Source organism: Typha latifolia, chromosome 12 (genome assembly GCF_019914945.1).
Source record: "Typha latifolia isolate L0001 chromosome 12, TyphaL0001v2, whole genome shotgun sequence".
In the NCBI taxonomy this organism is placed as follows: Eukaryota; Viridiplantae; Streptophyta; class Magnoliopsida; order Poales; family Typhaceae; genus Typha; species Typha latifolia.
In genome coordinates this window covers 879,071-891,939 of record NC_133097.1, presented here as the reverse complement: position 1 = coordinate 891,939, position 12,869 = coordinate 879,071, and the positions used below count along the sequence as shown (strand labels likewise).

The 12,869-nt window shown below is 33.1% G+C and overlaps 1 protein-coding gene across 3 annotated transcripts in view; it reads right to left on the bottom strand.

Annotated features, from left to right (window-relative positions):
• Positions 1 to 10,179, bottom strand: part of LOC140799258 (protein MICRORCHIDIA 2-like) — a 54,417-nt gene extending 44,238 nt beyond the window's left edge. For 2 of the 3 annotated variants that reach the window (XM_073153483.1, XM_073153482.1), the window contains exons 1-8: positions 9,713 to 10,179; positions 9,535 to 9,624; positions 8,765 to 8,799; positions 8,606 to 8,684; positions 8,430 to 8,519; positions 6,748 to 6,823; positions 973 to 1,051; positions 762 to 890 (exon numbers count right to left, since the gene is read on the bottom strand). In XM_073153483.1, the coding sequence (XP_073009584.1) occupies positions 762 to 890; positions 973 to 1,051; positions 6,748 to 6,823; positions 8,430 to 8,519; positions 8,606 to 8,684; positions 8,765 to 8,799; positions 9,535 to 9,624; positions 9,713 to 9,914 (780 nt within the window). In that variant the 5' untranslated portion in view covers positions 9,915 to 10,179. The remainder of the gene's footprint in view (positions 1 to 761; positions 891 to 972; positions 1,052 to 6,747; positions 6,824 to 8,429; positions 8,520 to 8,605; positions 8,685 to 8,764; positions 8,800 to 9,534; positions 9,625 to 9,712) is intronic. The other variant, XM_073153484.1, reaches the window with a different exon arrangement.
• Between the last annotated feature and the right edge of the window lie 2,690 nt (positions 10,180 to 12,869).

Genomic DNA, 12,869 nt, shown 5'->3' with positions numbered 1-12,869 from the left:
TTAAACCATTTTTTACGTAGAAATATGACCAAAGAACAAAGGGGCAGCAAAAGAGATGAAACGGAGCCCAAATATTGTCTCTTTCAAGTTTCAAGTGGCACTCGCTCGGTGGGGGCAATCAGCATGCTGGCCAGCCTCGCTATCCAGGGTTCATATTCTCAAACATATTCTCTACTACCAACAAATTATATTCTTAGTGTCTAGTAGACTAGTAATACTCATTCACAAGAGAGTACAATTAGAAAGTTCCTTGAAAAATATTACAATTATGATTCTATTCTTTAAGATTTACTTGAGCACCTAATGGCCAGTTTGGTTTGAGTTCAAGGAGGGTCCCTAAACTGGTTCAAGGACCCCTAGCTTGGTTCAGTAACCAAACATATTTTATCTTTTTTATACATAACCAAGTTCACTCTACAAAAAATCAAGACTAAAAAATGCGATCAAATTAAGTTCGGAACTTAGCCTTAAATCAAACAAGCCGTAAAAGATCTGAAAAGAACTCACTATTGCATTTTTCTTCCTACCTAATGGTGACAGACGTGTGGAGAGGTTAGCACTATTCTTCAAAGTAATATCTTATTTATTAACCAAAAGATATTGGAAACAGACAATATGCCCCAAATTAGTAAGAAAATAAACAGATTAAACTAAAGAAACCTAGAAGGACAAACAGGAAGGAGACTGATTATGGACACACAGGTAGAAGATTACAGGAAAGCTCTCAAAGATACAATAGCTTGGAACAGAAAATTGAGAACCTGTTGCAGAAGTTCCTTCTTGGAAAAGAAGGGAGACCAATCAAGAATTATTTTCAAGCTATTATCCCAATCATCCAGTGAAGTGTAGACTAAAGGTACAACTTGGCCTTCCTGAATTTGGAAATCCAGCTGCAATAGAGACCCAGAATACTTTCAACAGGGCAAATACAGCTATAGCATAAAAGATGGGCATTAGAACAAGATATATTACCATAGGAACTATTATATCATCTTTCATCGTTCTTCTCAGAAATGTATACGATAGCAGGCCTACACTCATCGTCATATGGCTAGGAGGAACAAAAAGAAAACATCAAATTAATAATAATTAAAAGCTGGAATTGCATTAGGTAGACCACAAATTCTGGCATACTTTAATGACTTAGCAATTAGCAAATGTCAAAAAATATTTATAAAGGATAGACCCTACTTCCTAGGATGATTAAAAAAGAGTTGTCCTATAGCAAATACAAAATATAGACTCAGTACAAATATATTTTGTGACCAGTAGAACAAAAGAAAGAGACAATAAAAGTATTTTCTCAAGGTTCCTAGTTTCAGCCAATCCCGAATGGGATCAACCAAAACGGGTGGGAATGGGTCGGATCCAACCCACCCGCCTCTCTTTCTCCCTTTTCTCTCTCTTTCTCTCTCTTTTCTTTCTTTCTCTCTTTCTCTCTTTTCTTTCTTTCTCTTCTCACCGGTCTCTTCCTCACCAGCGACTAAGTAGATCTCCAGTGATCTCGACCTCCGGTGATATTCTCCGATGAAGATCCGACGACCTCGACCTCTGGCGACCTTGAGTGAGTTTTTTTTTTTAGTTTCTAATTTCTTTTTTTCTCTTTTTTTTAATTGCGCACCTACTGTTGCTGCTTAGTAGCAGCAGCCAGCAGTTACTGCTATTGAGACATTTAAATGGTATTGGGATGAATTTGATTGTACACTGATGTGTGATAGATGGAATACACAAAACAAAAGAAGTATAATTAATTTCTTACTGTACTCGAGCATGGGGACAATATTTCTAAAGCCTGTAAATGCTACTACTCATTTTAAAAATGCAAATTATATTTGTCAGTTGATGGATGAAGTGGTACAAGAAATCAATGAAAAAAGAATAGTCCAAGTGGTTACTGATAATGGGGTCAATTATAAAGCTGTTGGAAATTTACTTATGATAAAAAGACCTCATTTATATTAGACGTCATGTGCTATATATTGTATTGATTTAATATTAGAGGATATTGCCAAAGAGCTTGAAATTGACATAATCATACATGAAGGTCAGATATTGACAAATTTTATATATAATCATGGTTAGGTTTTGAATTTACTTAAGTAGATAATTAATTGTGGAGATATCATCAGACTCAACGTTACTAGATTTGTCACTTATTTTTTAGCTTTGAAAAACATCATGCGCTACAAGGATAACATTATGCGGATGTTCATATCACAGAAGTGATCTAGAAAAATTAAGAATATGAAACCTAAAAATAAATCTTTAGGTGAAACTTTGAAAAACATGATTTTTGGAAATACATTTTATGATGATTTACAATTGCCACCGCAGTAGTTGAGCCACTTGTCAAAGTATTATGACTTGTAGACAGTGATGACAAGTTTGAAATGGGTTTCTTATATGAGGTAATTGACATAGCAAAAAATTGACCAAAAAAAATGTGGGCCAAAGTTATAGAAAGTAGTGGAAGATGATTGATTTGAGATGGAACAGACAACTACATAGAGATATACACATTATTGGTAGGCATGCTTTTAAGTTTTAAATTTTAATTTACTAATTTACTTTTATTTATGAATATTTAAAAACTTGAATGTTCATAAATTTTAAATTTCTAAATGGTATTTTCTTAATCCAAGATTTTAATTCTCTACAAATGTCTAATGATAGTAAAGTCTTGTTGGAAGTTAGAAAAGTAATCAGTAGGCTTGAACCCGATATTCATAAACAAATCATTTGCGATAAAGAAGTGAGTTATAATTTAATTAAATAATTTTATTATTATTTATTTCAAGTTTTAACTTTCAATACAATCAGTATGCAATAATATATTTCTGATTTCAGATGGAGAGACATAAATTGAGAATTGGGCAATTCAATACTGCTAAAATTGCTGCAGCTGTATCTTATAACACTCCAACTAAATGGTGGTCTATCTATGGATGAGAGAAGACACCAAATTTGACGTCAATAGCAAAAAAGATTTTAAATCAAAATGTGTCTTTATCACAGTGTAAAATAAATTATACTACTTTCTCCTTAATCCACACAAAACACGCAATCGATTAGCAATAGAAAGATTGGATAAGTCAATTTTTTGTCATTATAATATGAGATTAGGGGAGAGAAATTTAAGAAGAAAGACAAAAAATGAACAATTGATTGATTTAAATCAAGTTTTGGATTAAGAAGACCTTTTGACTCCATGGATCAGAGAAATAAAGGACAGGTTATTAGATGACAAAGATAACCCATGATTAGACCACGACAAGGGCAGAGGCTGGTACGAGTCGTTCAACTACGAGAGATAGTATACCTACTAGTACTAGTTATAATCCTGATGATACTCCTAGTGGTGAAATCGTCCCATCGAGTATTTATTGTTTGAAATCATCACAAATCCATATGCTAGTTATTATCCTCAGTATTCTCAAACAAAAGATTCAAATACTGGTTTTTATACTCCTCAGACGCAAGTCACACAACAAGATCCATATAATATGACTAGTATGATGAAATCACTTTTTAGAGCATTAGGTCTCAGGCATCATTATTTACGAACTTATTATGATTATGAGGATGAAAACCATAGAAATTTACGAGAAATAGCTTGGTATTCATCAAAGTTTTAAATTTTGAGTAAGTTAATATATTTTTTAAGTTTTTAGACTTCATATGTGAGTAACTTTTGTTTTTCTTATGTTTCTATCATTTTTTCTAAATTTTTCTGCATTTTTCTGCAGTTTTAAATAATATTTAGAATTTTATGTAATTTAAAAATAGTCCGATCCAATATGAACGGCCGATACCAATCCCGATCCCAATACTAGGAACCTTGTATTTTCTAATGCAACTATAGAAACAATAAGCCAAAATAGTCATCATTAAGAATTCAAAAGTTTCTCCCTAAATAAAACCAGTATTTATACAGCTAAATTACAATTTTGAAAAACAGTTGGCCAGTCAGGTTACTACAGTAATCCAATTATTAAAAAGTTCTTATAAACCGATAGTAAGTATAATTGACCTCTGAAGTAACTTTCTTTGACCTTAACAGAAGTCATAGAGCAAGTGTGCCAAGACTAGAAAAGTATATTACATTATTACTTACCTAGATCAAGTAAACTTATATGGGTCATGGTAAGCTCATATCGAACCAAGACCTCATATGTAAGGCCTATTCCTGGCTAATGTACACAATAAGGATTGACATGCTAGGGTGGCATGGGAAGTGCCGACCTAGACTAGGCATAGTACATAATGCTAGCACATTACGTGCCTAGCCGGTGTGTTGTTGACACATTTAATAGTCATGACATGTCGAAAAAATTCTCCAAACCTTTCTAGGATCTTAAATTAGGTTTGAAGGGCTAAATTATAGTCCTTCAGCAATGTTTATTAGTATAACATATACAATTAGATTCTAATCTCATCATTTTCCCAAATTTTTCTAGAATCCTACTTATTAGGGCAAATAACTAGGGAAAAATAAAAAATTTATTTTAATTTCTAAAATTCAAAATATTACTTATATAGATTAAACACCAAAATGTAAAGAGGTTTTAAAAGATATGAAAGAGACCCCAAATTAGGCTTGTTTAGAGTAAGACATTCAATTCTAGTGCCACAAATCAATGAGTGGCCATGAAGGAGTATAATACTCTCCATATGTATCAGTACCCGTGCTAACTATGTACACTAACACGACAATCCATGGTGCATATTAACTTATGAAATCAAGACTAACGTACATGCATGGCCAATTCCTATCATTTAAGGGAGAGAAAAGTAATCATCTTAGCTTATTGAATACAAAATTATTATTTCCCCTCTTATAGACAAATTTTCTCTTTGAAATGAGGATTTAAGTTGGATCCAACAAACTTCTCATCCGAGAGCTTGTCAATGAGATAGTTGTTCCATGAAAGGAAGAGAGAGAAAAGGAAACCTTGTCCTCCCTGAACTGTATATCACACCTCAACTCACGGTAAGTGGAGTTCACCTCTCTCTCTACTTCTTCACATTCTCTTTGGTTTCATCTCTATTAAAACACAAGCAATTCAGCAAATCTCAAATCTTTGCTTTGATAAATGTGCTCAAACATCGGGAGTGGACATCAACACTTATAATTAAAAACCATCGTAAAAAATAAATAAAAATTAAAATTTGACGAGGAGGACATTTGGTTGCAATTTTCTTCAGAACTAGTTTGAAAACTAAGGAGGGTAAAAGAGTGACTCATATTCCAAGGATAAATGTAGAAAAGTAATTTGAAAACTTCACTAGTATTTTTTATATCCATTAAATATTAATATATCATCATAGCCTATGTACCTAACAACTAGGCCAAGCCAAGCCATATATTATATAGGTGGTATGACTTTCTCGGACTTCCCCAAATATAGCTCACAGGACACAAATAGTAAACTTACCTAGAATAGTGAAAGAAAAACATGGACAAGCAGTTTAAATAAAAGTGAAAGTACACCAAGATCCCAAAATTCAATTACGATGTCCAATGGGTGTGTGATATTCTAACATTTGGTTGCTTGCGATAAAGGATGGTTTGGGGGACCTAGAAAATTGAAGCCAAACAGGTGTTAAATGGATGAGATATACAAAAATTGTGATAAAGAGGGTTTATCACATTTCCTTTTCAGCTCTCGACTAGAAATAAGAAAAATGAGATAAAGAGGTGAGTTATCCCATGTTGGCAAATGACAACTTTGCCCCTCGGATTTTTATTTACGTATTATTATGGTGATGTATTGTGCTACATTTCGGAGGTTTGGTCCATATTGAATATTGTAATGATATAAACTATAATATACATAGTAATATTTTATAATACATATGCACTAAAAATATTTTGATATGGGCTCCATCTGTTATGTCATATGTAATGGTATTTCTATTAAGTAAATTATGGTGAATTCAGTCAAATTATTTTTTGGGTAGGAATTCCAAAATTAACTAGGACGAGACAGTATAATAGTTGTAAAATGAAATTACGAATAACTATTTACATTAAACCAAAGAAAGGGTAATAAAATTAATTTGATTATAATCAAATATCATTTTCATCCCTTATTTTTATCCAATACATCATTATGATTATCCTTCTTTTTATCCAATACATCATTATGATTATCCTTCTTTTTATCCAATACATCATTATGATTATCCTTCTTTTTCCAACAAACGCCAAAAGAAAAAGAATAGGATAGCACCATCCCTTATCCCATGATAAGGGTTGTTACTAGAAAAATGGGGAAATTTTCAAAATAGAATAGGTAAAACTCCTTTAGCCAAAAATGAGGAAAAATTACCTTTAGCTAATTATCGCTACGCCAACTATGCAGAGTGGACAACATGATCATAACAGAGTAAAATTAAAACAGTCTAAATACCGACGAACTTGAAGTAAATAAGTTGTGAGTTGATATTGGGGTAGGATGAGATCTATATGATAGAGAGGGCAACTATGGTCATGTTCCTATCACATTCTGGCCCATCATAATATATATGTATAAAAATAAGCAGAACAAATCATTGTACATGGGTAGAATACAAACCAATATATTTAATACTTTCCCTGGAAAAGCTATATAAAACTTCAATAAAATTTCATTAGGAAATCTTCATTGTTAAGTTGAAGATACCCTTCATCATTCATAATAAAGTGAAACCAGAACCATGATAATTTTAACAGAATAGACAAAACAAACTCTCACACAAATTTACCTTCCACGAGTTGTACAACTAAAAACAATTGCATCAGCACCTAATCTCATCGTACTTGTCTTGAACCCATTGCCATCTATAAAACAACCATACATAAGAAATAAATCGTAAAAGAATAAAGAGAAGATTAAATAAAATCAAGTGCTTATGATCCAGTTGAAAATATTTTAGAGAGTAAGAGAATAAGTTAACAGTATTTTATAAAATGAATGTAAAAGGCATACATATAAACCATACAAATTCAATTTAGCATATATGCAGGTTCCTTCAATTAAGACTCTGGATTATCATAACTCATGGCAGTAAAACAGCATTGATGAAAGAAAAGAGAATGAAAAAACTTCTCCAGATTAGGTATTCCAAGGATCAAGCCTTTATAAGTTATAACCTACCATCCACCTTAGGAGGAACTAATGGCTTTTAACAACTGATTGCAAAATGCAACCAAACAGCCTTTTTCGCAGTAGGTATTAGAACCAAATGGTTCAAAATTTCACAGCAAATTATGGCGTGTCCCGCATATCCTACCATATAGCCTTTTAGGAGACAAGAAGAGTTGATGGCCCACCCCGATTAGTAAGGACTAAAAATTTCAACCAAAGAGATTTTTCTGGAGTGGGTCTTAGATGGAATTTGGACGTGAGACAACAATAACCTTTTCTCCTTTGTAGACTCAACCTAGACGCTGCATAGTAATGAACATCAATTTCAAGCTTTCAGGTGAAATATTCCTTAGATTCTTAAAATAATGTGCGACATTGCAAAGCTCCACCTTTCTCAGTCTAATATCTAGATAGTATACCAAGCTGTGACTTACAGAAAAATCACTCCTTCACTGGATCGTCATCAAGGTGTATATGCTTATAGTAAAGAAAGTATTATGCAGAAATATATGAAAAACAAAGATCTACAGGCTGCAGTGACAACAGCACTTGAAGAATAGAAGAAATTGCAGTATTGAAGTTTTTAGGAAGCACAATCGCTACTTCACTAGTTAAAAAATAATGATAATCCCTCTGATGACTGCGCAAACCAATATTTCTCAAACAGAGAGTGCTTTTGTGGTTTTGTAATTAGTAGGGTAATTGGTGTTTGTGACACAGCATAATTTACAACTTCTTAAGTTCTAATGTTACTAGCAGCAAACTGTTGCCAGCACGCTCAGCATAAACTGAGTGTTGTCTTGCCCCTAATGAAATACCTCTACCTAAGAATATTTTACACAGAATTGGTAAACAAAAATGGTTTAGTTGCACGAATAAAATGAGACACTCCACCCTTTGGGTCCCATTTGCAGAATACAATGCAACATTCTGCTCTTTGGATTACATATACTGAGATTGTCTTCATGCAACCGTTCACATCAACTCACAGCAAACCAAAGTAATTTGGTAAAAAAGTAAGTTAATCTGAACATATTATCTGGTGCACAGAAAATATGAAAAACACCAGTAAAATGACAATTGGAAATCTATAGCTTGTCAAGGTGGTACCATCATGACAATCCATATTAAGGTTCCAAAATTCTAAGGATGGAAACAATTGTGATGTTAATACAGCTGTTTATTCCACATATAAAATCAAAATAACCATGTAGATCAAATGCATACTATGACCAAATCTTTATAAGTCCTAACAAGATCAGAAAAGGAAAAGATAATTTCTTGGCACTCATAGCTTACATTGTCCTATAGTAGTCTTTGACTTCTTCGATGAGAAACCTAGGCTCATGCATTGCCGAATACCTTGAGGGTCCATTCCTCCTCCATCATCTGCAAGGTGCCTTGATTAAGAAACTAAATCCACCTGTGGCTCATTCAGGTAAATATATGTGCAACATATTCTATTAAGCAAGTACCTTGAAAAAGCAACATAGGGCTATTATCTTTCATATTGATAGTTTTATCCACCTTAACAAATGTTGCACCATTGCAAATCTGAAAGGCCACACAGCAACATGTAAATTATTATGGCTTACAATAGTATGTACTGCATGCAGATCCTAAAGATAGCAAACCTCATCAACAGCATTGTCAAGAAGCTCAGCTATAGCTGCATAAAGAACACAACAAAATTTAGTAGGCTTTGGTGATGCTCAAAATGGTCTTAAAGATACATAACACATTAGACTATATGCTTATTATCTAAAAAATGAGAGAAAAAAGGGGAAAAATAACAAATTTAGTAACTCCAAGGCCTTACATTTTCATTAAAAATTAAATAAATTAGATCTGAGCAATTAAGGTCATGAAATTAAATCAATCTTGTGCAGTGACTCTCAAAAGAAATGTTAGTGCAATTAAAATTTGTGGACCTCAAATGTATTAGGGTTGTACAAATTAGATTCAAATATATGGTCAAATCACATAGCATATAGAAGACCAGATCATGCAAAGAAATCAATTTAAAGTGAGAAAAATTCAAATACAGCATGGTAGTTTCAAAACTCCGCCCGGATGGGATTAAGGGCATGCGAACACCAGCACAAGATCACTTAAGGAAACTTAAAGTTAGATATACAAATCTTCAAGTAAAGGCAAGCACAAAAGAAGCCATTTAACTTGGTGGCAGATTATTTCTTTTCAACTTTTTCCCCTCATGCTTATCTTTCTATGTTTCCAATTCAGAGTTACTTCACTTGGAATAATGGTATCTCAAAAGCTCAATATGATTGGGAGAAATGAGTAAATTTGCACCCTTTCAATCTTACGCACCGCAGTTCGATGGAAAATACCCATAAATTTATATTTATGAAGGAGAAAAATCCAGGGCAGAAGTGAGACCAACCTCCGAAAGCCCACTTATGCGAGGTAGCGTTGGTGTGCAAGAACTTGGGGTGCACGCGCGCTCGGTCAAAATCAGAGGACTCCAACCCATCTGCACAAAAAGAAACAAAATCTGCATCTCAGTTCATCAAAATAACCAAGAAATTGACCTTCTTCCTCGCACAAGAGAGGAAAATAACCTTGGAGGATGAAAGATGAAGGCGTCGGAACTTTGTACGATCCCGCTTTCCAGAAGCTGCGGCACTCGAGGGTGTGACGCTCCCGCTGCCCTTCTACGCCCATGGAGATGGCCGGCGGTTCGGCTCGACCAGGCGATAGACGGGTTATCTCGTCCGTTTCGAGGATAACCAATTCGCCGCCGGGAGGATCGCACCTCGGCATGACGGCATGGAGCGGGAAGCGTCGAGAAGCGACTGTAGTCTTCGATCAAGAAGCAATGTAGGAAACTATATTGAATGGAAGGGAAGAAAGGACTATATGGGACGATTGCTAGGGTTTTCGTGGGGTTTTGAGTAGGTCGGGGGTTTTCAAGAGCAACGGGCGTGAACTTCTAATGGCAGGAAAAGAAGAGGGAGAGGGAAGAGATTACGGCGAAAAACGAACCGAAGACGACGAGAGAGGCTAAATTTTGATTAAACTATGTCTCAATTCAAACTTTTTTTTAACTAAAAATAACTTTGGAAGCTTGAAGAGAGAGGTGAAATAACAAAAACAAATCGAAATCGAAATCGTTATTCCAGTATATAAAGTGCAGATAAAAAGAATTGGAATAAGAGTTTAATAATTATATTTAATGTACAAAATAGAGATAAATAATAAAAAATTATTAAAACACTTTTTAATTTGATTTAAAATGTATTGATGAGATAGATGGTAAATAAATTAGTATATTTTATAAGGAGAAAGAGATAAATAAAATAAGAAAAAAATTTGAGATCAAAATAAGTTATTAAATGTGGGAGAGGTTTGTCATAAGGAGAAAGAGAAGGATAAATAAAATAAAACAAAATTATGAGTCACAATAAGTCATTAAATGAGATGGGATAAGTTATAGGGAAAAGAAGAAAATACTAATATAAAGTAAGCAGAGAGAAAAGATATGAATAAAAATAAATAGACAAGGACAAACTATTAAATAAAGTTGGCTGAAAAGATAGTTATTAAATTAAAATTCAATTACTATAACTTGTATATAATATAAATTAATATATATATATATATATTAATAAATTTGAACTTTTCAAGCTAATAATTTTATTTAGGCTCTGCTCATTTATATGTGAGTCAAGTCGTAGTTAAGTTAACTCGAGCTGCTTGTTTATTTTAACAACCCTATATATATATATATATGATATGACTCAGTCCATATTAACTCCACTCGTGATATTGGGTTTATTGGGATGAGTCTACTTATCTAGTTGAGTTTTGTTAGAAGAAATAAAAATATTTTTGCCGGGGGACGTTCGAAGACAGGGATCGCGTTTGAACGGGTATGCAAGCGCCTGCATACATTTACAAAAACATAGAACGCAAATTGTGCGTTTGAATGGAATCGGGTCATTCGAACGTTCGAACGCACTGCGGCAAAAGTTGTTAGTTTGTTAAAGTTTTTTAACGTAGTTGATAGGTCCTTAGGGTGAGTCTCTATAAATATGTGGAGGAAATCTTAATTAGAGTTTATCTGATAATTGAAATTAGCATTGTGTCTTTATCTTCTTCTCAACTTTCTCTAGCCATTGACGCCCTCTCCCACCTCTTTTTTTCCACCACCCAAGTCTTTGGTTGGCTTCCTCTAACTCTTAATCCCCTTCTTCTATAACAACTTCTCCCCCTTCACACCAGAGATTTTATCTAGCATCTATCTAGCCATTGAAGGGCTAGAGTTTATTTGACCTTTGACCACTGTTCAGTCAATATTTCAAGATTTAACCGTCCAAATCCTGTTACCGTGGATTCGTTAGAAAGTTCTTTCCAAAAGCGACAGAATATCCAAAATTCAGTAAGATTCATCGATTAGATTGTTCACAAATCATCTCGAAAGTTACGAGCCTAATCGAGTTCAGACTGTTTTGGATCGGATTAAGTCGGTTCGTAACAATATGCAATCTAGAAAAATAAAAATGCAATACAATGCAATGCCAGAGAAATAAATATACAATGTTTGAAAAATAAGTGTCCAATGCTTGAAAGATAGGTGTGAAATATTTGAGTGATATGTATGTAATACTTATACAAATTTATTATTATTATTTAAATATATTTATTTTAATAGAATATTGGTTTATTAATATATGTCTTTTTTGTATTTAATCCTACATATTTAATTCTTATAACAAAAAATTTTAATATATAAAATTTTATTTTATATGGAACATATATTTTTTAATATATGTCTTTGAAAAATAAGATTATTAATAATATCAAGATATTTACATGTTGGTATATTTTATTTTAGCTTAAACAATGAGATTATTAATAATATTATATTATTTTTTCTCAAATTTCTTATGTTATGTAACGCCCATGCCCGACATATCTTAAGTTGTTATCACGTACTACATATCTAATAGGGTTAAAAGAAATAAATAAAGTCATGAGCTAAAAGCTCAGTGAATAGACCTTACTCCGAATCAGTGATGCCAAATAGAAAGTAAATCATGTACTAAAAAATATGAATCAGAAAAAAATATGATGTCATGTATGAGCATGTATATATGTATCCTCATAACATATATATATATATCAATATTATCTCATGAATGGGCATATTATAAACATATCTCATGAATGGGCATATTATAAACATTTCTCATGAATGGGCATATTATAAACATTTCTCATAATGAAATTATAATATAACATCACCGAATATAACAATATATGATGTATAACAATCATGATCTAGTAATACTAGTTACATCAAGGATGATGCATAATGCATGCCAACCACTAGATAATTATATATGTCAAAGCCATATATAATTCACATATCTCTCACTATCATAATCATCTATCTCAACTTTGAATATCATCCACAATGTTTGACTATGGTACCCGGCCCCAAACTCAATACACATTATGCCACAAGCTTAGAGCATACCCTATCATAAGCTAAGAGTATTTCTGGAGATAAATCATACCTTGACATACACTAAGAATATCTTAGAAGATTATCATACGCTAAAGGTCTCTCAGTAAATAAAAATACCATATCATATGTTAAGGGTATATCAATGATAGTTGTACTATGTCATACGCTAAGAGTACAATGATTAGCCATCACCATACTTTGCCATACGTTAAGAGCATATCTAATACTAGTCCGGACTAGATACC